Source organism: Lynx rufus, unplaced genomic scaffold, assembly GCF_022079265.1.
Source record: "Lynx rufus isolate CCGP_SWC_20201006 ecotype Redwood Valley unplaced genomic scaffold, mLynRuf1.p SCAF_11, whole genome shotgun sequence".
In the NCBI taxonomy this organism is placed as follows: domain Eukaryota; kingdom Metazoa; phylum Chordata; class Mammalia; order Carnivora; family Felidae; genus Lynx; species Lynx rufus.
Genome location: NW_025814825.1, coordinates 68,900,862 through 68,928,850, shown reverse-complemented (window position 1 = coordinate 68,928,850; position 27,989 = coordinate 68,900,862). Strand labels below are relative to the sequence as shown.

General features: G+C 57.5%; 2 protein-coding genes across 2 annotated transcripts; one reads left to right on the top strand and one right to left on the bottom strand.

The window, feature by feature from the left end:
* Positions 1-1,645: 1,645 nt before the first annotated feature.
* Positions 1,646-5,325, bottom strand: ZNF511 (zinc finger protein 511). The gene is made up of 6 exons (XM_047073663.1): positions 5,128-5,325; positions 4,794-4,867; positions 4,297-4,498; positions 3,985-4,109; positions 2,831-2,980; positions 1,646-2,026 (listed from the first exon to the last, which is right to left on the bottom strand). Exons 1-6 carry the CDS (start codon positions 5,278-5,280, stop codon positions 1,948-1,950), a joined length of 783 nt encoding a protein of 260 aa, XP_046929619.1. The 5' UTR covers positions 5,281-5,325; the 3' UTR covers positions 1,646-1,947.
* TUBGCP2 (tubulin gamma complex associated protein 2) lies at positions 5,320-26,036 on the top strand. The gene is made up of 18 exons (XM_047073659.1): positions 5,320-5,422; positions 8,703-8,862; positions 11,614-11,742; positions 12,544-12,720; positions 13,875-14,034; positions 15,982-16,189; positions 16,453-16,652; positions 16,962-17,151; positions 18,307-18,452; positions 19,851-20,031; positions 20,643-20,823; positions 21,555-21,727; positions 22,017-22,145; positions 22,556-22,676; positions 22,998-23,141; positions 23,657-23,785; positions 24,451-24,614; positions 25,598-26,036. Exons 2-18 carry the CDS (start codon positions 8,713-8,715, stop codon positions 25,731-25,733), a joined length of 2,718 nt encoding a protein of 905 aa, XP_046929615.1. The 5' UTR covers positions 5,320-5,422; positions 8,703-8,712; the 3' UTR covers positions 25,734-26,036.
* Positions 26,037-27,989: the final 1,953 nt, after the last annotated feature.

Here is a 27,989-nt window from a genome sequence, read left to right as displayed (position 1 = left end):
AAGCACTCACTATGCCCGCCCAAGGACCTGATCTCGGTTCTGTCTTTCAGAGTCCAGAAAGAAAGCTGTTTGCCTCGTGCTCCTTCCGAGCAGCCGGGGACAAGGTTTGGGTGGGTGTGAGCTTCTCACCAGTTGCTGGGCTTGCGGGAGTGTGAGGGGCTGCCCTCGGGACACGATGACCCGGAGCTCTGGTCCTTGAGGCTGGTCCTGTCCACACCTGCCTTGGCTTCCTTTTCCTCCTTTTTACTTTACTTGTCGAAGGGGGCGAGTGCGTGTGCACGGTTAGGGTCATCGTGCCCCTGGCTCCTGGTTTCAGCAGCCATCTACCCAGGGTCAGCCTGGTTTCATCTCAGCCCCAAACAGTCCTCCCTCCCAGATCATTCTGAAGCAGACCCCAGACATCATGTCATTTCCTTCACGAATATTTCGGGAAGCACCTTCTAAAGACTACTTAGGAAAACAGCCGCAGCATGACCACCACAGAATAGCGCTGGTGCCTGTCGAGCGTCCAGCAGCGTCCAGGTTTCCCGGATTGCCTCGCGATTTCTTTGTTTTACTTACTTGTAAGACTTTTAATTTTTATCCTTAAATCTCTATACCCAACGTGGGACTTGAACTCACAACCAGGGATCAAGAGTCGTAGGCTCTTCTGCCTGAGCCAGCCGGGTACGTGTTTGTTCTTTCAAACAGCTTTATGGAGACAAACTCACACACCATACGGTTCACCCATCTAAAGTGTAGGATTCAACGCTTTTCAGCAGATTCACAGATGTGTGCAGCCTTCACCACGGGCAACTTCAGAGCATTTCCATCATCTCAGAAAAAAACCCTGTATTTTCTGGCTATTCCCCCATTTCCGCATAATCCCCAGCCCTAAGAACCAGTAACCTCCTTTCTCTGTACATGTCCGCACACTGGGCGTTTCTAGAAATGGAATAGAAATGGAATCATAGAATACAGGCCGTGTGTGTGTGTGTGTGTGTGCGCGTGTGTGTCCTTTGTTCACTCAGCATGATGCTTTCAAGGTTCGTCCATGTTGTAGTGTTAGCGGTTCATTCCCTTTTGTGGCCGGTGTTTCGTTTTATGAATACACCACGTTTTGCTTACGCGTTCCTCACCTGAGGAACGTGTGAGTTGTTTCCATCTTTTGGCCATTGTGAATGATGCTGCTGCAGGCACTGGTGCACAAGTTTTTGGGGGGATGTGTATTTCCATCTCTGAGGCGTATACCTCTTTTGCGTGTGGATGTCAGTTATCTCGGTTCCATTTGTTGAAAAGACTACTCTTTCCCCACCAGTTGAGCACAAGTATGTGGGTTAATTTCCGGATTCTCAATTCACGGGGAGGCCGGCCCTGGCCGCAGGGTTCTCCCAGCGCCCAACACCCCACCTGCGGCGCAGGAGCCCCTCGGCTTCTCACCCCACCATCAGCTCTGAGCTGACGGCCGCTGGGGAAGGCGGCCCTGGGACCTCGTGCTGAGCCAGGAGCGTCAGCGACGCAGGTGCTACATCCTCACCCCCCAGAGACTCTGTGGCTTTGTAAATCTTTCCGAAAACCGAGCCCTGCAAACAGATTCCCCACGGAGAGCTGCTGCCCATTTCCCTACGCAGCTCGACCACAGAGAAGTCACGGCTGGAGACCGTTATGGCAAATATCTACGTATTTATACGGCACGTCCTCAGGACGGCCCTGCACAGGGAGGTGGCATGGCGGGCCATTTCATTCACCAGAGCATGTGTCGGGAATCCGTGGGTCTGTCACTGCTTCTGCTGTCACGCAGTTGTTCAGCGACACGGAGCTGGGCTGAGGTGGAGGGTGGCAAAGGCCTGAGTCTGAGGGCGGCCGCGCCAGAAGGCGAGAGAAAGTGCAACACTGACGCCCCATCCTGCGAAAGGCCACCGCTCGCTCAGAGTCAGCTCAGAGTTCTGTGGCTCTCCGTCCACGTTGTCACGGGTGTCCCTTTTTTTTCTTGGTGCTTTTAAATCCTCGTGATGCACCTTGACCGAAACAGATGGTAGAAGGTATTCTGAAAGACAAGAGTCGTCTCCGTACTAAACCAATTTTTTTCCCAACAAAAACCCAACTCATAAAATAGCGTCGTGAGTTTATTCTGGCGAGCTCCTTCTCTTCCACTTTGAGGAACATTCAGGACAGGGCTGTCCCTTCCCAAGATGCCCTGGGCCCCGGGGTCGGCTCCCTTCCTACACCTGGCCATCCACCTCAGACCCGCTTCTACCAACACACTCTCTCCTGGGAGACTCAGCCAAGAGGGCCGCTCCTGACACGGGTTCCAGGCCCAGGCTTCCTGTGACCCACCATCTGGAAGGAACCCTGACTGCCACGGCATCCGGGACCCACTTGCAGGCCAAAGGCTGGGCGGCTGCGCGAGGGCAGCTGGGGGTAAGAGTCTACCTTCTTATCGGTTTGCACTTGTTGGCAATTTCTTTCCTTCTGTCCTGTGTCCTTCCCAGAATTAGACTCGAAAACAAGTTTAGCCCAATAAGAACACAATTAGCAATAGAAAAACAGATCAGTAGATCGTAACTTCGGCAACGACAGCCGACAGCCAACGTTCCTTCCATCCCAGTTTAGGCCACAATGCAAGGGGGGCGATGGTGCCTTCCCTTCCTGTGCCTCAGGGCCCAAAACAGGGCGTGCACAAGACACAAAGTGACTCGAGAGAAACAGGACCGGTCGGGCTCTCAACTCCTGCTGAAGCCAACACTCCAACTCCCTTCTCTCAGGGAGACTACTGCCCAGGGCCCAGCCCAGCATTCTCCTCACAAAGCACACACTCACAACCTGCCTCAGAAGGATGCCAGGCACTGACCTGTGGCTGGAGGTCCGCCGCTCGCCCACAGGCTCTGGGAGGGAGGCCGCGTGCTCAGAGCAGACTTCCATGGCATCCCCTCCTGATTGCTCCCCGTCATCCCCCGGAGCTTCTGCAGATGCTCGTACAGCGGCCCCGGGTGTGGCTGGGCTGTGGAGACAGGGTGAGTGGTGGCTCCTGTGGCCCTGTCTTCCCCCCAAGACTGACCACAAAAACACTACTTTTCTTGCAAAAAAACATTTTTTAACTGTTTTGGCAAAGCGTACTTTCCAGACTATCGGGACAAGCACAAGGGTTACAACAAAACCTTAAGTGAATGATCACATGACAGATGCCACGTTTGCAAATTTAGTGACAGTTACACCTCATGTTTTGAAAAAAGTATTTTTGTGGTGCCACGTGGTAAATGCCTCCCAAGGGTGCCCACTGTCTTTCCACAACCATGAGAAGTTTGCTAATGTTAACCTTGCTATCGAGTCTCGTCCCCAATCCCTACTCAATCCAGCATTGTAGGACTCCTTTCCTTGAAATGGTCCCTCCGAGAGGAGAGAGTCACCTTACACTCAGAACCTCGTGACTCTCCTGTGTTGCAGTGGGCTCTCAGACTCACAGTACTTTAAGAGCAAAGACCTGCTGAGGACTACTAGCCTGGTAACACTTCGACACGATTCCCAGGATGTTCTGACGGACTCTGCCAAAGGAACCAGTTGCAAAAGGCAAAGAGATACAAGTTTAAGAATGACTCCTGATGCATTTCCCCAGGCTGTTCTGAGCAGTGGTGTGTAACAAAATGGCTTTATTGTCCAAGTCACCAACCAGACGAAGAGTTGGAGGGTCTGCGTGAGGGGAGGGCCTCCCAGCCTGGGGCAGATTCCCAGAGGGCCAGGTCAGCAAAGCAAGTGGGGCTGCAGCCCCCAGGGGGAGATACAGGTAGAGCAGAGAATCAGGTGACATTCCTAGGTGCCCCAGGGCAGACACCAAGATGAGATCCCAGTCATTCCCAACAGGGCCAGCAAAACCATCCCCTACTGGTTTCACTCCTCCTGCCTGAGAACTCCCCACCCGACAGCACCCTTAAAGTCTACACACTCAAAACGCTTTTCTAAATTCAGGGGCCACGTCCTGAAGCTTGGCACGTGCACCACCTCGCGTACCCTCTGCTTTTCTTTGGCTTATCAAATCGGAAGTCCGCAGGGTAGAGGTGACATCTCACCAGGTGATCTTTCCTGTCTTTGCTGGTCTTGAACTTCTCTGCACAGCCTTCCACCAGGCACTGATACTGAAACAGAAACAGCGTCACCTCCATCCTGACCCAGAGTCCCCCTACACCTTGCCCCTGACTTCCAGCTGGGAGCAGTGTGCTGACCCCCCCCCCCCCCCCAGCTAGGCAAACAGCTTGGGGACAAACCCTTCCTCCGCCCGAGATGACTGCACTTGGCCCCAAGGAACATGGACACATCACCTACCATGTCCTGCCTTTCGGACAGGATCTGGAACAGTGAGTCATGCCACTCCAGGATGTGGACGTCCAGCAGGTGCACTGAGGGGAAGGCCCGTCTGCAGAAGGAGCAGACGTTTCTGTGCAGAGTGTGGTAGTGGTGCTCATAGTCCTCCAGGCTGTCAAACACCTGGCAGCAGCCTGCCACCTGACAGGTAAACTCAGGCACCCTGGCAAAGGAAACCACCTTGTGGGAATGCCGTCCTGCTGATGACAGAGGACCTTATGCTTCCAACTGACACCTTTCCTTTAAGCAGCCTGATAAACGGCAAAGCTCTGATGTTTCTTTGGCAATCCCAAATTCTAGTTTCTTAAGAACTAAATGTTCACAGACCAGCGAGGAGGGAGTGAAGCCAGAACAGAGGAGCATGGACGGTGGTCTGGCAGAGGGTAGGGTGGCGGATCACCCAGGAGCGAGCGGGCTGGATCCAGGGAGGGGGCAGCGCTGGGCCCAGAGGCGAGTACCTGGGCCTCTCCGGCGCCTCTGTCACCTGTGTGAGCACGTCCTGAAGGTAGAGGTGTCGCAGCACGTCCCCATCCTGCAGGAAACGCACATCATGGGCGGGGCCGGTCTGCCAGCCCGCCCCTGTCCGCCCCGCCCCCATCCGCACGCCCCATCCGCGAGCACCCCGGCCCGTCTCCCCCGCCTCGCCCGAAGCCCCACCCGCCAGCGTCGGCTTCTACCCCGCCCGACGGTCCCGCCCCCAACCGCGAGCGTCGGCCCCGCCCACGGCCCCCCGCCCTGCCCGCCGGCCCCGCCCCCGCCGACAACCGCCCTCTCCCTCCTGGGCTCACAGACCTCGAAGAACTCGTGCTCCCGCGGGAAGCGTACCCGGCGCGCCGCGAAGCGGAAGGGCGGGGCTCCGGCCGCGGGGTCCCGCTCCACCGGCAGCGGCTCGGCCGCCCCGGGTCCCCCCGCCAGGCGGGAGTGCAGCGCGGGCGGCAGCTGCATCGCCCTGCGCGCTGGCGGCACCACAGCCTGCCGGCCACCGTCCGCGAGCCGGCCGGGGCGGGGCCGGAAGTGACCTCGCGCCACTTCCGCTGCCGCCGCGGGTTTCGCTGTGAGCTTAGGCGGACCGGCGCCCGGACGCGCGGTGAGTCCGGCCGCGGGCTTTGGGGCCTGAGCCTTGCTGGGGGGAGGCGGCGGGGCTCAGTCTCCCTTCCCCGCGCTCCGCCGCCGGCCGTGCGCCGACCGCTCAGGGGCGCACGGCCGGCGGGCGTCTCGCCCCCGGACCCCGCGCTCGGGTACGGGGCTGGCCTGTGCGCTGCCCCAACGACGGTGCACGTCCCAAACTCTAACCGTGCGGCTTCCCTGCGGTGGAGACTCCCACCCCTCCTCCGCCCTCATTACCCTCACCCTTGTCCACGCCGCGTTTGCCTCCCACCTGAAGGGCTGGCGCGGCCTCTGGGTCGTGCTGGTCTCCAGACCAGTAACCAAACTGAAGCCAGAGTGGTCTTTGCAAAATTCACGTTCTACGGCAATGCTTCCTTGTTTAAAGCCCTTCGGTGGCTTCCCGTTACCTTGGTCCAGCGGCTCTCTCGTAGCCTGTCAGGCCCTGCGCGTTCCGCCTGCCTGTCTAGTCTCCTCCCTCCCATCAGCTCCTGAGGTGCGCAGGACTCTGTGCCCGGTGCTCAGTGCCCGCGGGTGAAGAAAGCAGAGGACGCCTCTGCCCAGCCGCGGACACGGCTGCCTACCTGGTGAAAGTTACCTAGTTAAAACAGCGATGGGTGATCCAAGGGACGCAAGGGCGCTTGAGACTTACTGTGGGGGGGTGGGCGGGGTGGCCTTGGCCGGACTCCCCTCCTCCCCCAGATACTTGGGCGTTGATAGGACCTGTACACCCATGCGTGCGATATAGTCAGGAAGGGGGGTACTGTTTCTTTAAAAAATTAGAAGATAATTTTAGAGTCGTCATTTAAAGAGCATAATAAAAATCTTTTGGCTCCTTCATCCTGGAAGTAAAGGCATGTGGCCCCATCCCCAGTCCGTTTCACAGCTAAGAAGAGCCCTGGACAGATTCATCGCTTATGCTTTACTTTTCTGTCTCTGAAAAAGCATCAGGGCTCTTGACCTTTTTGTCACAAATTTTGTTTTACAAGCCCATTTGTGCAATTAGTTTTTTTTTAATTTTTATTTTTTAACATTTATTTATTTTTGAGACAGAGAGAGAGAGACAGAGTATGAATGGGGGAGGGTCAGAGAGAGAGAGGGAGACACAGAATCTGAAACAGTCTCCAGGCTCTGAGCTGTCAGCACAGAGACCGACGCGGGGCTCGAACTCACTGGCCGCGAGATCATGACCTGAGCCGGAGTCGGACGCTCAACCAACTGAGCCACTCAGGCGCCCCGCAATTAGTCTTGAACTCTCAACGAAGACTGTTTTCCTGAAATGTTCACTGGGGGGGGGGGGGTTTGTGTGTGCCTAACTCATGGGTGAGGGAATGTGGAGGAGGCTTCTGGTAGCTCGCGCTCAATGCCACGAGGAGGGAAGTTCTGTTCCGCCACAGAAGTCTGTGTCTGTGACGACTGAGAGAAGGACTCCGGAGCATCAGGAAGACGGAGTGGGCTGTCGTGAGCCCCTCCGAGTTGTTTCCAGCGGGGACGCTACTAGCATTTTTGGTGGGACGCTCTGTTGACGTTTAGGCTCTCTGGTCTCTTGCCCACTACACACCAAGAGCACCCTTCTAGGCACTGTGACAATCAGAAGCGTCCCTTACGCGTTTCCAGAGGGCCTCTAAGGAGAGCTACTGCCTGCGGGTGAGAGCCACCGTTCTTGCAAGAATTGTTCCAAATCCCCACAGAGGACCAGCTTCCTCGGAGTATTAACACTTGTAGTGGGAGGATGTCTGCACTTGTATTTTTGCCACAAATGTAAGGTTTGGTGAGGGTAGCTTTAAAGTTTATTTATTTCTGAGACAATGCAAGAGACAGAGTGCAAGCAGCAGAGGGGCAGAGAGAGGGAGACACAGAATCCGAAGCAGGCTCCAGGCCCCGAGCTGTCGGCACAGAGCCCGACGGGGGGGCTCGAACCCACAGACTGCGAGATCGTGACCCGAGCCGAAGTCAGACGCTCAACCGACTGAGCCACTCAGGCGCCCCATGTGAGGATAGTTTTAGAATAAATGTTCACGTTGGGGCGCCTCGGGGCTCGGTCGGTTAAGTGTCCTACTTTTCAGCTCAGGTCATGATCTCACGGTTCATGGGTTTGAGAGCCACTGTGCTGACAGCTCGGAGCCTGGAGCTGCTTCGGATTCTGTGTCTCCCTCTCTCTCTGCCCCTCCCCTGCTCGCTCTCTCTCTCTCTCTCTCAAAATAAGTAAATATTAAAATACATTAAAATAAATACACATTCACTTCGATGATCTTTCTTCTGAAGCCCTGTCTCCACCTACTTGTATCTGGGGGACAGGTGTTTTCTTTCCATGGTAAACGCGGTGCCCTTGCCCTCTAGCATGACCTTGCAGTCCATCCATCATAGGACATCTAGTCTAGCCATTGTAGGACAACCCACATTCCTTAGGAACCCTTATAGAATGTAGGATGTGTGTAAAACCGATTGCCCTGAGATTCAAAGAGGCCTCAGTGGGAGACTTCTGTGTTGTCTCTTCCGTCTTGCTTGTGGTTTGCAGTGCCTCGTTCAGGCTCTTCCATGATCACTAAGGTAACTGATGGTGACTCAGATCCAGTTTTCCTTTGGTAAAACCAGCCATTTCTCCAGTAACGTTTCCTCATGGTCGGCCCTATGTAGTAACGGAATTTGTTCCTGCTTGTCTAGTAACAATACCATGGGAACTTATCCGTATGGGCCCTTTGGCGTTTTATAAGGATGGTTTTATTTGATCTCCGCACTACCTCTATGGGTAGGATTTACTACTCACCCCTTGGCAGAAGAAGCCTGGAGAGATCAGGCTCCTTGCCGAGGACCTTACAGCCCAGAATTGGCCAAGTCAGGGTTCAGACTGCCTGGGACTCCGCAGCCCATGCCCTGCTGTGCCTCATGCCCTTAACTGGTTATTGTGAACTCCTCCTGATTTTAAAAGTGTGTGCTAGTGACTTACGCACCAGCTGACGCTTAACCGTCCTGCTTTTATTTTTGAAGATTCCTGACTCTGGCCAGTTTTCGATGTTTAGCATGAGTTGATGATATTTGTACGTGCGGAACTTGTTTTCTGTCGCACAAGATTAGAGTCTCACTTGCCCAGTTGCAAATTAATATTCATTAGTTAATTAGTTAATTAGCATATGGGTTGTGTGCTATGTCTGCTGCTCGTTTACCTCAGGCCTCGTCTTCACTAGAGCTGTTAGCACAGTTTTGTTTCTTGCAGACGGCTTTCCTCTTAGCTTTAGGAGAACATATTGTTGATGTTGTTTCAGAGCCAAAACTATGAGTGAGTTTCGGATCCACCACGACGTCAATGAGCTGCTCAGCTTGCTGCGTGTCCACGGAGGGGATGGTGCTGAGGTCTATATCGACCTGCTGCAGAAGAATAGGACCCCATATGTCACTACCACTGTATCTGCACACAGCGCCAAGGTGGGCCCCGTGCTGGTGCTGCACTGTGTGCACTGGACGAGGTGGGCCCCGTCCTGGTGCAGCGCTGTGCACTGGACAAGGTGGGCCCCGTCCTGGTGCAGCGCTGTGTACGCTGGGTGAGGTGAGCCCTGTCCTGGTGCAGCGCTGTGTACTAGGTAAGGTGGGCCCTGTCCTGGAACAGTGCTATGCACTGGACAAGGTGGGCCCCGTCCTGGTGCAGCGCTGTGCACTGGACAAGGTGGGCCCCGTCCTGTTGCTGCACTGTGTACGCTGGGTGAGGTGAGCCCTGTCCTGGTGCAGCGCTGTGTACTAGGTAAGGTGGGCCCTGTCCTGGAACAGTGCTATGCACTGGACAAGGTGGGCCCCGTCCTGGTGCAGTGCTGTGCACTGGACAAGGTGGGCCCCGTCCTGTTGCTGCACTGTGTACGCTGGGTGAGGTGAGCCCTGTCCTGGTGCAGCGCTGTGTACTAGGTAAGGTGGGCCCTGTCCTGGAACAGTGCTATGCACTGGACAAGATGGGCCCCGTCCTGGTGCAGCGCTGTGCACTGGACAAGGTGGGCCCCGTCCTGGTGCAGCGCTGTGTACTAGGTAAGGTGGGCCCCGTCCTGGTGCTGCACTGTGTACGCTGGGTGAGGTGAGCCCTGTCCTGGTGCAGCGCTGTGTACTAGGTAAGGTGGGCCCTGTCCTGGAACAGTGCTGTGTACTAGGTAAGGTGGGCCCCGTCCTGGTGCAGCGCTGTGCACTGGACAAGGTGGGCCCCGTCCTGTTGCTGCACTGTGTACGCTGGGTGAGGTGAGCCCTGTCCTGGTGCAGCGCTGTGTACTAGGTAAGGTGGGCCCTGTCCTGGAACAGTGCTGTGTACTAGGTAAGGTGGGCCCTGTCCTGGTGCAGCGCTGTGTACTAGGTAAGGTGGGCCCTGTCCTGGAACAGTGCTATGCACTGGACAAGATGGGCCCCGTCCTGGTGCAGCGCTGTGCACTGGACAAGGTGGGCCCCGTCCTGGTGCAGCGCTGTGCACTGGACAAGGTGGGCCCTGTCCCTGGTACAGTTTGTGCACAAAGTTCATAAGCTTCCTGACTGAGCAGCAACAGCATTACCAGTGCAGACGGCAGACAATACTTGTCAGAGGCTTTTCTTGGACCAAGAATTCTGCTCAACTCCGTGCTTCTGATGCTTCCTCATAATGGCCCTTGTTACTCACTCTGTTGTACAAATGAATAAATGGTGGCTCAGGGAGACTGCTGGGCTGTCACCCTGACCTCAGAACCCAGGTTCTGAGTCCCCTGAGGAAGGAGACTCAGATATTCCTCTGGATGGAAAGGAAGCTTCTGTATCAACTGCATTGCAATCCCTCTAAAGCAGGTTTTTCTGTTTTTATTTAAATAGCATATAATTCAAAATTACAGATCTTCAGTACGAGATAATTTTGAAATTTGTTTTTAGAAACACTCTGTAAAGCTTGTATTATTTAAATAGCTTGATAATGGGGTGCCTGGGTGGCTCAGTCGGTGACGCGTCCGACTTCGGCTCAGGTCATGATCTCGCGGTCCGTGAGTTCAAGCCCTGCGTCGGGCTCTGTGCTGACAGCTCAGAGCCTGGAGCCTGTTTCGGATTCTGTGTCTCCCTCTCTCTCACCCTCCCCCGTTCATGCTCTGTCTCTTGCTGTCTCAAAAATAAATACACGTTAAAAAAAATTTTTTTTTAATAAATAGTTTAATAATGGCACAATGATAATTAGAAAAATTCACTGAACAGACAGACTGGGAACACAGAAGTGATCTTAATTTATTACAAGGGGAGCACCATAAATCAGTGAGTGAACATAACCCCTGAGCCTATCCCTGGTTCCAGAGGAAATAGAGTTAAATGCGTAAACTTAAAAAACATTTTTTTGTAATGTTTATTCACTTTTAAGAGAGAGAACACGAGCTGTGGAGGGGCAGAGAGCGCAACACAGGGCTCGAACCCATGAACTGTGAGATCATGACCTGAGCTGAAGTTGGATGCTTAACCTACTGAGACACCCAGGCGCCCCAATGCGTATATATTTTTTAATGTTTATTTATTTTTGAGAGCGAGAGAAAGAGACAAAGTATGAGCAGGGGAGGGGCAAAGAGAGGGAGACAGGCTCCAGGCTCTGAGCTGTCAGCGCAGAGCCTGACACGGGGCTCAAACCCCCGGACTAAGAGACCATGACCCAAGCTGAAGTCGGACACTTAACCGACTGAGCCCCCCAGGAGCCCCTAGAGTTAAATGTGTAAAGTGAATGCATAAACTGGTAGAAAGATCTAAATGGTCATTTCCTGATCTCAGGCTGAGGAAGCACACAGGAGGGAAATTGTGGGAGATCATGGGTAGGTTTAATGAGATGTTTTGTTGAGTTTAAGTTTTATTTCAGGGGTGTATGATTATTTAACCTACCTAATTTCACTGTTTTGGTTTTCGTGTTTAATTTTCTGGAAGATTTAAAAAATTTTTTTAACATTTTTTTAACTTATTTTTGAGACAGAGAGAGGCAGAGCATGAGCAGGGGAGGGGCAGAGAGAGAGGGGGAGACACAGAATCCAAAGCAGGCTCCAGGTTCCGAGCTGTCGGCACAGAGCCCGACGCGGGGCTCGAACTCACGGACTGCGAGATCATGACCTGAGCCGAAGTCGGACGCTTAACCGGCTGAGCCACCCGGGCGCCCCTGGAAGATTTTTAACAGTTGTTTATTATTGTCACTAAATCTTTCATGTTTATGCTTTTGAGGTTAAAATAGCAGAATTTTCTCGTACTCCAGAAGACTTTCTAAAGAAATACGATGAACTGAAATCTAAAAACACAAGGAACCTTGACCCACTGGTGTACCTGTTATCGAAACTCACAGAAGACAGAGAGGTAATGGCTGTGGACTCATCGAGAGTGTGATGCGTGCTCCTGACGGAGCTTGTGTGTGGAGCTGCTCTGATTAACCTGTTCTACGCATGTGGGTTGGCTCAGTTGCGATAACACATCGTGAGTCTGCTGTCGGACGGCACGTTTCTGCTCGCCTGCAGCACCCAACACGGGGCTCCTTCCCTGCCTTGTGCTAGCAGCACTCTGACGTACCGCAGGGGTGTGTCGGTGGTGCATCAGGAGGAACAGTAGCTCATGTTGGCGGTGCCCCTGGGAAGTTTGACCGCGGTTACCCCTGTGGTTGGAGGGTTTTGTATTTCGTAGTCTCACGCAGGGGTTTTGTCTGTTTTGAATGGGCATGTTGCTTGTGACCCTAAGAAAAACACCTAGCGTCACATCAAGGCCGGAGATGCTGTTGCACCCGAGGGCGTCTGGGGATGTGCTTGGGCCTCTCACTCGCAGGCCCAGGGTCTGGAGAAGGTTGTGGTGCCACACCAGGCATGTTTGACCGTCACACAGAGGGGAGAGCTCTTGCCACGTGCGGGACGGGAGACTGGCCGAGCGTAGAGAAAAGGCTGAGTTGGGAACAGGGTTTGGGAGTTGGCTGTCAAGCATCCGCGGGATTATCTTCCTCTGTGTCTGAGGATGTGACACCTCACGGCAGAAAACATGGAGAGACTGCGGCCCACAGACTCGGGAGTTGCCGCTGCCCTCCGTGGGTGGCTGGGGTCAGGAGGGAAGGAGGGGGCCTGGCCGTGCCCAGCAGAGCACAGGCGTGTAATGTAGGGTCTCGTGTGTTTTCAGACCCTGCAGTACTTACAACAGAACGCCAAAGAGAGAGCCGAGCTCGCGGCCAGCGCTGCAGGCAGCAGCACCAGCGGCTTCAGCGGCCCCGCCACGGCCTCCAAAATCTCCATGCAGGAGCTGGAAGAGCTGAGGAAGCAGCTCGGCAGCGTGGCCACAGGCTGCACGCTCCAGCAGGTACTGCACCCGCCGTCCACGGGCCACGCCTGCTGGAGCAGGTGCGGCGATGGGTGTGTGCGAGCTAGAGAGGAACGTGGACGTGGAGGGGTTGCGGCTCGCTCCCGATGGGGACCTAGCTGCGTAGGGACGGCAGTTCTGACGCACGCTGCAGGTCAGAGACACGAGGCGCTGCGTCACCCGCACCGGCTCGCCTGTTCTGGGCTCGCATGTCCGAGGCACTCTTGTGGGTCTTGCCCTGTATACCGTGAGTCTCCGTTTCCATCCGTTAGGTTTTCACAGTTTGTTTCTTAAGGTTGTATTTTGTAGATAATTTCATCTACGTCGTGTTCTGTCTTCTCTGCCTACCGTTTTTTCCTTGCTCTTGATTTCGTGTCCTGCCCTGGTCACTTGAGGGACAGCTGTCTTCTCAGGCTATAACTTCTGTGGCTCTCAAGCTCCCTCAGAGCTGCGTCCCCACGAGGGTCTGAGCAGAGCACGTGCCTGTTGAGCTCCATGGCTCTGACACATGACAGCCAGTGCCGGTGGGCGTGTCCTATCAGCACCTCCCGTGTCCCCGCACTGCCACCCTGTGTGATCGACGAGAAAATGGTCTGCACCTGCTTCTCTCCCTGGCCACCTTTGAGCTGGCTCTGCTGACAGCCGGGCCACCTCGGCCTGCCCTGGTCAGCTTCTGGTGGCTGGTTCCGCAGGAGGACTGCTGCTCCGGGCATGTCGGGGGTCGGCCTTTCCCTGGGTGGATCTCTCCTCTACGCCCGCCCTTCTCCAGCTGGCTGTTGGCGGGGGGGGGGGGGGGGGTGGGGGGGTGGGGGGGGTGGCCTGGTTTCCTTGACCCATCCGTGACCCATCAGGTCGTGACTAGACCTTGTGTCTCCGGGAAAAGTGACGGGGTCCGTGTGAGTTGTCCCCAGAAAGGTGCAGCCTGTTGTTGGTGTTGCCGGTTTACCTGTGGGTTCTGCACAGACTGGGACCCTGACAAGAGGCTGGGTTCCCGTCTCGTCCCCAGCTCCTCACACTGTGACGGGCGTGGAGACAGTCATCTCGCTTCCTCATTTGCGTTGAGCAGGCGATCTCTCCAGTGCCGGATGTGTTAGCGTTAAGCGTTTGTACTAAAAGTATATATTTTTTTTGTTTTTTGAAAACACCCTCGGCAGTCTCTGGAACTGACAAGAAAGTTGCTTCGAGATAAGCAGAACAAAAAAAACTCAGGCCAGCGCCTCCCCGTCTTTCCACCGTGGGTATACGACAGACCCACCCTCCTTGGGGACTTCCTGCCTGGCTCAGGCGTCAACACGGACATGGCTGTGCCTATAGGTATGCGGTACGTCTGTTTCTGACATCTGGCATGTGTGAGCGGTGTGGGGCACCGTTCTTCCTGTGCTTTTGTGCTCAGGAGGGCCGAGCTCTTGTGTCCTCCCTGTGTCTGCCCTCCCCCGCCCCCCCCACCCTCCTCTTCCAAGTGGTCCCATGGTTTGCTCCTGGGTCTTTTCTGATGATTTCCCTCTCCACAGTGACCTTTTAGTTTGAAGGAATCATGCCCCTGTTGTGATCTCAGGTCTCTATCCCTAGGATGTCTCCCTGAATTTTGGCTCATGGGGCCAATTGTCTGCCGTTTGTGTCTACCGCGGGGCTCCTGACCTTCCCTCTGGTGTCCCCACTCCTCTCGTGGCGACCGGTGTCACTGTTTGTCAGGTCCTGGAGCTGGGGGTGGCCCCTGTGTTCATTTCCTTCCCGCTGCCCCAGCCTGGTCCCGGGCCCAGCCTTCACCAACCCTTCTTGCTCACACACTGTCCTGCCCTCACTGGCTTGGGCCTCTACCTCCCCAGAGTTTTCTGTGCTGAAGGAATGTTTTGGATATGCTGTATCCAGAACGTATGGTGCCATCAGCTGAATGGAGCTCATGGGCATTGAAATGCAGCTAGTGTGGCTGAGGAACAGGTGTTTTGCTTTCTTTACTTGGCCCGGGTGGCTGGTGGCACGGAGCCTCGTGTCCTGTCCCTCCTCCCTGGGGTGCTCTCCACAGCCCCAGAGCTAGCGGCTTTGAGCGGCAGGGCTGTGCCCCACGTCGCCTCTGCAGCGACTCCCCAAACCCTGGCGAGCCACAGAGACCTTGCTGGATCGTACTCCTGGCCGCGGTTCGCGGTGCAGTGTCCCCTTCGGAACAGTCCCTTCCTATCTTGCCTGCCTCTCAGCAGCGCGGCTTGCGGTGCTGTCTCCCACACGTGGGCAGGGTGCTGGAGGGGCAGGGTGGCATCTGCCCCCTGAGGGCAAGGTCTCCTCCCTCAGGACCAGCTGACCTGGCGCTGCACCCCTTAACCCCACTGAGAGCGTGCGCCGGGGCTCTAAGTGGGGTGACGCTCAGGTTTCAAGTGAGCGGCCTCCGAGGCTGGTGGCCACTCCCGGAAGACAGCCCTGCTCACGAGGAACGGGAGCTGTGGGTGATCTTGTCGTGACGGGGTCGTGGAGAGGAGCCAGAGCTCAGAGTGCGCCTCCGCGTGCCGGGTGACCCGGGCCACAGACGGCGGCTGCCTGCTCGGAGCCCGTGTCCTGCGTGTGTGGTGCAGCACCACCCTGAGCCGCCAGGCCCCGGTTTGGGGCACTGTGGGGCCGACACAGGCACGCGTGGGGCCGGCTGTGCGAGGCTGGGGTGGGGGGCGGCTTCGTGGAGACACCTTTCTGCCGCTGCTGCCTCTGGCTGCCTGCGCACGGCGGTCTCTCCCGGCAGGTGTTGCTGGGGGGAGCAGTGGGGGTCGTGTCAGGGCCCGTGAGCCGAGACAGGCAGGGGGCTGCCTGGGTCAGGAGGTGTTTGGCGGGCGGCCCTGGGGATGGCTCGCGACTGTCCTTCGGTCCGCGGCGTGGTTGTGAGGGGACCGCCTCATACTGTGCGTACCCGGTTTTAAAGTCTTTGAGGAAAATCTTTTTGTCGCGCCGCAACCCAGACTTGCTGGCCGTGACCAGTGCTGTGAGAACAGCTTACGGCAGAAGCGCTCCTTAATTCCTAACCACGTCCTTTTAAGGCCGGGCGTTTACCTGAGTGGGAGTTTTTCTCCGCCGGGGGCTTTAAGGCTGTGGCGCACCGCTCCGGGGCCAGTCAGGTCCCCGTCAGCCTGGTTCTCGCGCCCATGAGCGCTGGAGGGCGTAGCACCGGGGAGCCGGTGGGAGAGGGGGGTGTGTGCCGAGGAGATTCCGTCGGGAGCGAGGTCTGTGGGAGCGGGGACCCTGGACGCGAGGCCACGGCCCAGCGGTGTCCGCGGCCCGCAGGCACGCTGCCCCTGACCGCCCAGGAGTCGGCTGTGGTGGAGGACCTGCTCTACGTGCTGGTGGGTGTGGACGGCAGGTACATCACCGCCCAGCCTCTCACCGGGAGGCAGAGCCGCACCTTCCTCGTGGACCCCAACCTCGACCTGTCCATCCGGGAGCTGGTGAACAGGGTCCTCCCGGTGGCTGCCAGTTACTCCACGGTGACCAGGTGGGCGCCCGCCTTCCCAGGGGCTCCCGATCCCTGCAGCTCAGTCCTCGCGCCCCAAAAACAAAACCCCAAGAGCGCGCTTGTCTGGTCGTGACCGGGTTTCACTCCTGGCACGGTCCCGAAGGGCCTGGGGACAAGTGCAGGGGGCTGGTGTCTACGGGTTCCCTTCAAGGGTAAGAGCTTGAGTGGGGAGGGGACCCAGAGCTTGTGACACCTGATCTGAAAACTCAGCCTCACCTGCTCAGGTGCCCTCTCCCTCCTAGGTTCATTGAAGAGAAGTCTTCCTTCGAATATGGGCAGGTGAACCACGCCCTGGCGGCCGCCATGAGGGCCCTGGTGAAGGAGTACTTGATCCTGGTCACACAGCTGGAGCAGCTGCAGAGGCAGGGCCTCCTGTCCCTGCAGAAGCTCTGGTTCTACATCCAGCCAGCCATGCGCACCCTGGACATCCTGGCCTCCCTGGGTACGTGCCCGCCCTCCCGCCCCCGGGGACGTGCCGGCCCTCCTGCGGGAGCATCGGCAGGACCGGCGTGTTGTCTGGCCAGAGCCCACGGGGCGTCGGGTGTTAGTCTGTGGCAGGAAAACTCTGGAAGCTCTTCCTGATAGGCCTTAGTTAGCGATCAGAGCGTTACGGTTTGAGTGTGTCCCGCGAGAGCGGCACCTGTCCCCGGGAGACCGGAGATGAACTGAGGCCCTGGCCTCTCGTGACATGGCCTCAAGCGCCAAGGGCACCCCCGTCGCCGCACTGAGCGCCACCTCCACGTCCTTGCAGCCACCTCGGTGGATAAAGGCGAGTGTGTTGGGGGGTCAACCCTGAGCCTTCTCCACGACCGGAGCTTCAACTACACGGGGGACAGCCAGGCCCAGGAGCTGTGTCTGTACCTCACCAAGGCTGCCAGCGTGCCCTACTTCGAGATCCTGGAGAAGTGGATCTATAGAGGGATAATCAACGACCCGTACAGGTAGGGCTCGCGGGGCCTGAGGAGAACGCCGGTGAGCTACGCGAGGGGCAGACGCCCACACGAGCCCCGGGAGGCTTTATCTTGTCGAGCGGAGGGCGTCGGAGTCGCCCGGAGCGGCGGCTCCTGGCCTGAGCTTCCTTCCTTCCCAGGGGTGAGACTTGAGCGTTCCTTCTCCGCATCACGCGTTTAAATACGTAAACGGAGCTTGGGTAGCTCACGAAGGAGTCTATTGTGTTGAGGTAGATTTCTTAAAATACTTTAAAAATAAGTTTGTGGCTGGGGTAGTGTTTCTCTGCTAATGGTGCAAATAACAGTCTGAGGGGAGGGCCTTACAAGGAACACGATTTTATTTTTTATTTTATTTTATTTTATTTTTTTATTTTATTTTTGCTATGTTTTTTAACGTTTATTTATGTTTGAGACAGAGAGAGACAGAGCATGAACAGGGGAGGGGCAGAGAGAGAGGGAGACACAGAATCTGAAACGGGCTCCAGGCTCTGAGCTGTCAGCACAGAGCCTGATGTGGGGCTCGAACTCACAGACCGTGAGATCATGACCTGAGCCGAAGTCGGACGCTTAACCGACCGAGCTACCCAGGCGCCCCAGGAACACGATTTTAAAATCGTGCCTCACGCAGGGCGCCTGAGGGACTCGTCGGTTGGGCGTCCGACTCTTGGTTTTGGCTCAGGTCATGATCCCAGGGTTTGTGAGTTCGAGCCCCGCGTCAGGCTGACAGCACAGAGCCTGCTTGAGATTCTCTCTCACCCTCTCTCTTTATTCCTCCCCTGTTCGCACTCTCCCTGTCTCTCTGTCTCTCGCATAAAATAAAGTTTTAAGTAAACTTGAAAAAACAAGTTTTAAAATCCTGTCTTGCGAGAGTGGTATCTGAAGAAGGTGTGCTGGGGTCGCGCCCCTGCTGTTGGGGTCGCGCGTTGTCCGTGTCTGTGATGGAGGGAAGTGCCGAGTTCCCCTGGGAGGGGTGGAGGTAGAGGTCCCCCTGTGGCCCCGTGGCCCCGGGTCTTCTCCGAGCCCCCGGTTGAAACAGCTGCCCCCGGGGGTGTGGGTGGGTTCACTGTTGCTCACAGCCGGGGACCGACCTGGGGGGGGAGGGGGCTCTGGTCGGCCAGACCCCGAGAGTGTCTACTGTGCCTGCAGCGAGTTCATGGTGGAAGAGCACGAGCTGCGCAAGGAGAAGATCCAGGAGGATTACAACGACAAGTACTGGGACCAGAGGTACACCGTCGTGCAGCACCAGATCCCCTCTTTCCTGCAGAAGATGGCAGGCAAGGTCCTCAGCACAGGTGAGCCTTGCGGCCCCGGTGTGCCTCTGCCTGTGGCCTTGCCGTCACGGCCCTGTACCCGGTGGTGCCTTCCCTGCCTGGCGACCGTCCCGTCCGACTCCTGTGGCTCTGGGTGCCGTTGCTTTGTGCCCTGACCCTGGGGGTTTGTCTCAGAGACGCCTTTTCTTTGCCACTTTGCTTCTAGAATTCTGTTATCACTGACAGGAAAGTTGCTTCCCTGCTCCCAGCTGACCCCAGACATGGGGCTTTTCCACACCGGCATCCCGCTCTCCTGTTCTCTGTGGACACAAGCTGGGCGTCCTGTAAATTAGCCCTCATCCTATCCACCCGGGGTTTGTGGCGGGCTCCTTGGTTTGAGGCTCAGTCCTTTGGGGCGGCACACACATCAGCAAGTACTGGGTCCTGTCTGAGTGGCTGCAAATGGGAGGCTCCCATGGCCCCCTCCTCTGGTGTGACCATTTTCGAGGACGGCTCACAGAACTCAGGGAAACGCTTTACTCTCTAAATTACCAGTGTGTTATAACGGATACAAGCGAACAGCCAGGTGAAGGGTCCCGTGGGGTGAGGTCTGGGCAGGTCCCGAGCACAGGGGCTCCTGTGCCTATGGATTTGGGGTGCACCATCCCCGTGTGGATGTGTACCCCTCCCTGGAAACTCTTCAGACACCTTGGTTTAGGAATTTTATGGGGGTCCCATTATGCAGGCATGATTGATGAAATGATTGACCGTTGGTGATTTATTCAGCTTTTCCCGATCGTGACCTCAGTGGGCGGTGATGACGGGGTTGGGTCCCTGGCCACCAGCCCTCACCCTGAAGCTGTCTAGGGAAGCTGCCGAGAGTCCCTCGCTGGCCTGAACTCAGGTGTGGTCAGAAGGGGCTTCATGAGTAACAAAATCCCAAGAGTTTTAGGAGTTCAGCGCCAGCAACCAGGGACAGAGACCAAAGATCTGTTTCTCACTGGGTTGGTCTCATACCATGACAGGAAAACAGCCAGGGATGCAGGCCTCACTGGGCCAGTGATGCTCCTGTCACCATCACATGGACCGACGTACCTGACACGCTGCTGGCCAGGAAATCGGCACTTTGGTTCTGGGAGCTGTGCTGTCTAGGACGGGGTCGGAAGAGGGTTTAGAATCTCCTTCTCTGAAATATTTTTGAAATTATTTCTGTGTTCTTAGAAGATCTGGAGAGTCCAGCCTGTTCTAGCGCTTAGCGCTCTGTGCTCCGTGGGTGTCGGTTGGTTGTGTTTCTCTGCCACGCGTAGAGGGTTGTAGGCTGTTCTCAGCCTCTCTTTCCGGTTCTCTAGCTACTGTTTGGGTTACAGCATCCGAGGTTCAGGTCTGTGGTTTATTGTACTTATGGTGAAAATTTTAATTTGCTTTCTCCTGTCTTTTCAGGAAAATATCTGAATGTAGTCCGAGAGTGTGGCCACGATGTCACCTGCCCAGTGGCCAAGGAGATCATCTACACTCTGAAGGAGCGGGCATATGTTGAGCAAATCGAGAAGGCTTTCAACTATGCCAGCAAGGTCCTGCTGGCCTTCCTGATGGAAGAGAAGGAGCTTGTGGCGCACCTGAGGTGTGCCGTCTGTCCTTGGCCTCCTAGCTCAGCATGTGTAACCATCGGGGGTGTCTGACCAAGGCCGCGAATTAACTTTTAGTGGCTCTGTCCTATTTGTGTAAAACCCAGCACACTGCCAGCTTGTCCTGCCTGAGAAGACAGCCTGAGAACCTTGCACATTTGTGACCCTGCCACTGTGGTCCTAACTCCCCGAGGCCCAGCAGGGCAGTGTCTGCCTGTGTCACCTTGTCTGCAGTGACACAGCCTCCCAGTCTCGCCCCCGGCCCCACCAGCCCCTTCCAGGCAGCGTAGCCGGGCGCTGAGTTCTTTGCCCGTGCCTAAGAGCTGTTTGTTTCCGTTTGTTTGAAGCTGACCGCTGGTCTCCCCTTTCTAACATGTTTCCTGGTGTGGGGCGCTGGCAGGCCGTGTGCTTGACACGTCCTTCCTGGGCCGTGTGGCCCCTCCTGGCTTCCCCCTGTCCCCCGCCGCCCCCATCATCAAAACCGCTGGTTCTGGTGGGAGCCCTTCGCAGGCACGCAGCTCTTCCTCGTCAGACGCCTGCCTCTGTCCGAGTCCGGGCCGCTGTGCGCGTCGGCCAGTCTTCCCGATGACCTTGCGTCCGCCCGCAGGTCCATCAAGCGCTACTTCCTGATGGACCAGGGGGACTTCTTCGTGCACTTCATGGACCTCACCGAGGAGGAGCTGAAGAAGCCGGTGGACGACATCACTCCCACCCGCCTGGAGGCGCTGCTGGAGCTAGCCCTGCGCATGAGCACTGCCAACACGGACCCTTTCAAGGACGATCTCAAGGTGGGCTGGGGGTGAGGGGGCGGGGGGGAGCACCTTTCAGGCCGCTCCCCGTGTCCCGAGAGCTGGAGCAGCTGCCTGAGAAAGACATTTGAGGTAAAGACACGGGAGGAACCAACTCTTGACAGTGATACCCGCGGCCCGGGTGTGCGCACGTGGGTGTTTTATGGTACATGCAGCGCGGTGACGTTTCCTTGTCTCTAGCTTTCTTTGTTACGAGGACGCACTGTGTATGGCGTACGACACGCAAAGCGTGCGTCCATCAGCTGTCCCGGAAAGGCTTCCGGTTGGCAGTAGGCTATCGGTAGTCGGGGGTAGGGGAAGTCAGAAGTTGCACGTGGATTTTCAGCTGAACGGCGGGTTGGCGCCCTGACCCCCGACGTTGTTTAAGGGTCAGCTGTACTGTGTTTTCAGACCCACGTACGTTCTCTTTCAGCCTGAGCCTGGCACCTGCGGTAAAGTTGTAACTCTGGAGGGATTTAGGCCTTTCTGACTTCATAGCTTTTCATTTATATCGTCAGGTATATTTTAAATGATCTCTCTGTACGTTTGTTTTCCTACTTTGGTGGAGGAAAGACACCTCCTTTTTGAGTGGGGGTCTCTTGGCAGGCGCTTGTTTTGCAAGCTGGGCTCGGAGACGGAGTCCACCGCAGGGACTTGCTTCTCCAGCCTGTGCTGCAGCTGGATTGGTGCCGTGGTCAGGACTCGACGCCATTCTCTCTGTCTTTCCCAAGATTGATCTGATGCCTCATGACCTCATCACCCAGCTCCTGCGGGTTCTGGCCATCGAGACCAAGCAGGAGAAGGCGATGGTCCATGCCGACCCCACCGAGCTCACGCTGAGTGGCCTCGAGGCCTTCTCTTTTGACTACGTCGTCAAGTGGCCCCTGTCTCTGATTATCAATAGGTGAGCGTTGGTCCTTCCTGACCCTTCCAGCACTAGCTTCTCTAGACCTTACAGCAGGTCTGCCAGGAGGAAGGGACTGGATCCGCCCGGCACCTGCCTTGTTCTGCAGAACGTCCAAGGCGCCTCCACACCCATTTGTGTCCAGGGTGGGCTGCCTGGCCCCTGGTGGCCGGAGCGCAGACCCGCTTCGGTGCCGCCGAAGCCCAGGCCGCCATCTGCCGCGAGCCTCATGAGCTCTGGTGCCGCCCAGAAGCCTACCTACGCGCCTGTCTCCTCCCGCTCCCTGCAGGAAAGCCCTGACCCGCTACCAGATGCTCTTCAGGCACATGTTCTACTGCAAGCACGTAGAGCGGCAACTCTGCAGCGTCTGGATCAGCAACAAGGCCGCCAAGCAGTGCTCCCTGCACTCCGCTAAGTGGTGCGTCTCGTCTGCGCGCATGCGCTCCCCTCTTGCAAAAAGGCAATTTGTCGCACGCCTTTGTAGCTTATAGATCCGTGACATGTTTCACGTTGCGGAGCAGGGCCACTGCCGACCGCGGTGGCCACTGGCTCTGTCCCTCAGCCGTCTGTGCAGACGTGGGGGGTCGGGCCCGTTAGCGTGAGCCCTTCGAGGTTTGGGGGCGTGTGCTTCCTCCTGCTGGCTCACATGCAGCTGCTCACTGTCGGCCAGGGGTGCCCCACACGCTGGTGGTGTTCGTGCCCGCGTGTGGGCCCCCGTGGAGGGGCATGAGCCCGGAGCAGACGCCCTGACGACAAGGCAGGTGGCCCCCACATGCTGTAGATGCCCCGACTCCCTGTCATCTGCGCTGAAACCGTCTGCTCGCTCAGGTTTGCCGGCGCCTTCACTCTGCGGCAGCGGATGCTCAACTTTGTTCAGAACATTCAGTACTACATGATGTTTGAAGTCATGGAGCCGACCTGGCACGTCCTCGAGAAGAACCTGAAGTCTGTGAGTCGTAGCTTGGCGTGTCGGAACGTTGAGGAGGCTCCAGCGGGTTCTTGAGGAGGGAGCGTAGCAGGTCAGGGGTCGGGGGTGAGAGCAGCGAAGCCCTCCGCGCACACGAGAGGCTTCCCTACGAGCACGGTGAGGGTATGCGTGTGCGAGAGCAGGCATGTTGGGGGTGATGTTGTCCCTCAGAGGGCACAGGGTCATCTGAAAAATGGCGACAGACCAGAAACGTGCAAAGCTGCAGCCGAAGCCAGGCCCGCGGAGTCCGTCTGCTTGCGAAGTCGTTCCCAGAGTGAAGGCCGGGTCCTTCTCTCCGCACAGGCGTCCAACATCGATGACGTGCTGGGCCACCACACGAGCTTCCTGGACAACTGTCTGAAGGACTGCATGCTGACCAACCCGGAGCTACTCAAGGTGTTCTCCAGGCTCATGTCCGTGTGCGTCATGTTCACCAACTGCATGCAGGTGCGGCCACCCCACAGCCCACTCGCCTCCTGCCATCTGTCTGCAGGGGTGCTGCTCTGAGTCCCCTTCTGCCGGTGTGGGCCTCTGTTCTGGGCCTTTTTCTGGACACCTGCTGTTCTCTTTGTCCGACTTGAGTTACTTGATTCAGTTACAAGCAGCTGCCCCGAAGTATTGGCACAGAATATAAGTGTTGGAAGGCAGAGGGGGTGAGGTGGGGGTTCACTGGGGCTCCAGGGCCTAGGGGGTCTGAGTCGGTGGGGCCAGTGGAGAGCGTGCGAGGTGTTGGCCAACCTCCAGAGGACAGGAGCCTGGGAACTGGTTCCTTAGACCTCTCGCGGTCACGTGGGGCTCCATCGGGGGAGAAACGTTCTTCAGTCGGTCAGTGGACCAGCCCTCGGGCAGGCGCCCGTAAGGTCACATGGGCACAGCAGACACCGCCTGGCTGTGCGGAGGCACACCCTTCACTTGGGCCAGGTGGGTTGACGCTAACAGGAGTGTTTCTTTCTGACCCCAAGAGATTTACGCAGAGCATGAAGTTGGACGGTGAGCTGGGCCGCCTGATGTTGGAGCATGGCACGATGCTGGGGCCGCCCACGGAGGCCGAGCGGGCAGAGGAGCGCACCCGCAAGGAGCTCGCCAGGAAGGTGTGCTTCGTCCGGCACCGCTGGGCCTGCAGCTTAGCAGGCGCGCCTGCTGCCGCCCTTCACTCTTCTTTTGGTTAAAAAACTTTGCTTTGAGTTAGATATTAAATATGAGTCCCAGAGAATCTTCTCGCTCGACTTGTCCAAACCTCAGCCCCACTGTGCTTGAGGGCAAGGCCACGGTTCCCCCAAGGGGAGGAACGCCCAGGTGTGGGCGCCCCTTGGAGGGCCTGGCACACAGCAGGCGTGGGGCTGTGGGCCCTGCCGTCCTTATGGTCAGAGCCCAGCCTTAACTAGAGGGGCCTCCTTGGAGAGGATGTCGGGGCATAGGCCCTGCAGCACCAGCCCAGGCCCCTGCTCCCGGGCCCCTGGGTCCGTTCCCTCCAGTGAGAGGGAGCCAGGAGAGAATGCTGCATTAGCTCGAAAACCTGAGTTGCAGAAAAAACACCCCAGGCGGGTGGGAGCAAAGCAGGGTGCCAGCTGCCCAGACTGTGTCTCTGTCCTGTGGTCTCAGGAAGCTTTATGTTGTCCTCTTTCACCTTTTATCACGCAAAAACTTGCCCAGATCCTTTCTTCTATTAGAGATAAAGGGACGGGGAAGCTGAGCTGGTGAGAGCAGTGCCGAGGCCGGGCTGGGGGCGCTCACGGTGCCCAAACTTGTCTTCTAGTACCTGGCTGAGCACGTGGACGCCCCGCAGCTGGCCTCCAGCTTCGAGGCCACCATCAACAAGTTTGATAAGAATTTCTCAGCACATCTGCTTGACCTTCTGGCCCGACTGAGCCTCTACAGCACCAGTGACTGTGAGCACAGCATGGCCAGCGTCATCTCCAGGTGGGTGCGTCATCTCCAGGCGGCTTCCCGCGCGGCCACGGGCGCCCTCCTGTCCCTGCCTGATGGGACTCCCGGGTTTCCCTCGCCGGCTCCCCCTTCACCATTGCCACGCAGCCTTGGGCCACCTCAGGAAGGGGTCACTGAGGCAGGGTCTGCTCGGGTGCGAGGGTGTCTGTCCTTAGCCTCCTATGCGTCACCCCCTGAAGTCACAGACGGGTGTGCGTAGCGGTTTGTGTTCACTCGTGTGTGTGCGCCAGCGTGTGTCGGGCTGCCCCGTCAGTGCCCCCATAGCCCTAGGCTATGCACGGCAGCCGCGTCAGCCCCCGCCCCCCGCCCCATTTTCAGATGAGCAGCCAGGGGGTGGCCACGGGGTGGCCACGGGAGGGAGGATGGGACCGGGGATGCCATTTCTGCCGTGGGCTGTGAGCGCACAGTGAGGGTCGTGGCGGCACGTACTAAACCCGCCCCGTTTGGGCTCCCGGGGCTGTCTGTGCCTTGTCACTCTCGGGGGGTGGGGGGTGCGGGGGTGTGGTGGTGCGTTCCTGGTGACTCTGGGAGGGGCCCCGTGGGGAGGGGGACCAGCAGGCCGCTCAGCCAGGTTGTGGTTCTGGGGCCGTCAGGTTCCCACTGCCCGTGAATCCTGGACACACGGCTCTTCCGAGGGGAGGCAGTGGCTCAGCTTCTTTCCAGGAGACTGAGGGGGTGTCCCTGCCTGGGAAGGTGTCCTGTGTTGGGCATCGGATGTCCTAAGGACAGGGCCTGGGACGCTTGTTGTTGTTCAGTTTTCACGTGTGTTTGAGTTCTGGTGTCAGTATCGCTTGAAAAAGCGGAGGCCGGATGGAGCCTGAGGCCCTCGTGTGGGTGCGTGTCCCTCGCACCTGGTGCAGGGGCCACCCTTCCCCGTTTGTGGGGCGGACGGGCTGCCCCGGGGAGGGCGCCTCTGCACCTGGGGGTGCAGGAGCCCAGCCCCTCTCCTCCCGCAGACTTGACTTCAATGGCTTCTACACGGAGCGCCTGGAGCGTCTGTCTGCAGAGAGGAGCCAGAAGGCAGCGCCCCAAGTGCCCGTCCCACGGGGCCCCCCGGCATCTGCTCCCAGGGTTGCCGTCACCGCCCAGTGAGGCCAGCAGGTGTTGCAGAAGAATGAGTTCAGAAGCCATTACGTGAACGAATATTGCTGAACCACATGTGTTTGTGTGTGTCGTTACCGTTTAAATATAAAATCCGAGGGGCGTCTTGCCAAGCTGCTGTCATTGCTCAGGGCGCTAGGTTCCCTTCACAGCAGCCACCCGCACCGGGCCGGGTGCCTCCATAGGTGTGTTGGTGTGAGTTCTTCTATGGAATAGGGTGAGTTTTTAAAAATGTTTTTGGGGGCGCCTGGGTGGCGCAGTCGGTTGAGCGTCCGACTTCAACCAGGTCACGATCTCGCGGTCCGTGAGTTCGAGCCCCGCATCGGGCTCTGGGCTGATGGCTCGGAGCCTGAAGCCTGTTTCCGATTCTGTGTCTCCCTCTCTCTCTGCCCCTCCCCCGTTCGTGCTCTGTCTCTCTCTGTCCCAAAAATAAATAAATGTTGAAAAAAAAAAAAAGACTTGTTTAAGAAAAAAAAATTTAAAAAAAAAAAAATGTTTTTGTTCTCAAATAAAGACAAAGTGAAGGACGCTTGGGTGGCTCGGTCCGTTAAGTATCTGACTTTGGCTCAGGTCGTGATCTCACCATTGGTGAGTTTGAGTCCCCCATCAGGTGGGGACGTGTCCCAGCTCTGGGTGAGCTCGTGTCCCACTCCGGGTGAGGATGCGCCCTCTTCTCTCTCCCTCCCTCCCTCCCTCTCTGCCCCTCCTGGGATTCTCTCTTTTTCTCTCTTTCTCTGTCTCTGCCCCTCACTCACTTGGGCACCTTCTTTGTCTCAAAAAAAGAAAAAAAAGGTGAAAACACGCAGCATTTGAGCAACTTCAGGATGATTATCAAGGTCTCACAGGGGACTAAATCCAAGCCTGGTGTCCAGCTGTGCACACCTGGTGTCGCAGCAATCAGCAAGGCTGGGCTCCGGGCACCAGGGGGCAGCACGGTCCTTGTCCTGCCGCCGGACTGGGCAGGAGGGTGGGGGAGTCCTGAGGAGCACCCGCTGAAGTGCAGAGTGGAACCCATAGGGCGGGTTCAGCCCTGGGTGGCACAGCTGTGACCCCCCACCCCACTGCTCCCCACTCCAGCCATGCTGCCCACCCGCCAAACGTCCTGTGTTGCTGTCCAGACTCGGCTCTGCCTGCCTGCTGCAGGGGGTCTTGGGGGGCAGGTGGAAGGGGCCGGAAGCAGGCTCCTGGAGGCAGGGTGGTGGACACTCAGTCCAGCTGCCGCCTTGAAGAACAGGCACCATGGAGGGGATCCAACTCACAAGCCACAGACGGCTTTCTTGTCCAGGCCGCTGTGTGTGCAGTGGCAAATTCGCTTATTTGCCTCCAGCGTTACCAGAGCCCTGGTGTCGTGCTAACCTCTTCCCGAGCTGAGGAGCCCGCTGGCCCTGGGCTTGCCGCCCTCGTGCCCTGCCCTGAGACCCGGAAACTTTGTGTCCCCGTCCTGGGCTCTGGGCAACAGGCTTGCCCGCTACACCCTAGGGTTGCCAGTGGTGAGGGTGGGACAAGAGGAGCCTTGGCGGCGGGGGGGGGGGGGGGGTCCTGTGTCGGAGGAGGAGCAGACCCCTGCTGGTCTGGCTGCACATGGGTGGTCTGGTCTGCTGGCCGCGGAGCGAGTGCGTCTGCGGCAGCTCTGGGTTTTGCCTTTACGGGGACTGTTGCCTTTTAATTTTTGTTCCCAAATAATTGCACAGCTAAGGAAGAGAAGTGAGCTCACTGGGAAGGGGGGCTCACGAGCCTCCCTGATCCAGCTGTGTGTGAGCACAGGGACGGAACCCACACGTCCAGACCGTCTCTGTGTCTTGCTCTGCTCGCGGGGGCACGGGCCCCACCGCCACCTCTGCCCAAGATGCCTCAAAGCCCGCCAACCCCTGCTGCTTTTCCTTTCCTTTCCATTTGCTTTGGGGTAACTTCTGGGCTGTGAAATTTTGACCTCTGGTCTGGGACTGCCTGGGGCACCACACCCTCGCCGGAGGTTTGGACTTGCATTGATGTGCATCATTTCAGGAAGCCTGTCCAGAACGTGGCTCCAGGGCCACTGAGCTGAGGGCAAACCCTCTTGGATTAGCGGCAGATGACAGGGACAGCCCTCCCCCCTGCCCGCCCGCCCGCCCGCCCGGGGGGCCAGGTCAGCGTGGGGGCCGGCAGGGCAGGAAGTGGTACTGGGTCCCGTGTGGGCTTCTGTTCCCCAGGAAGTCCGAGGGCACATCCGTACCTGAGCACCCCCCAACCTCAGAGAGAGCCTTACTC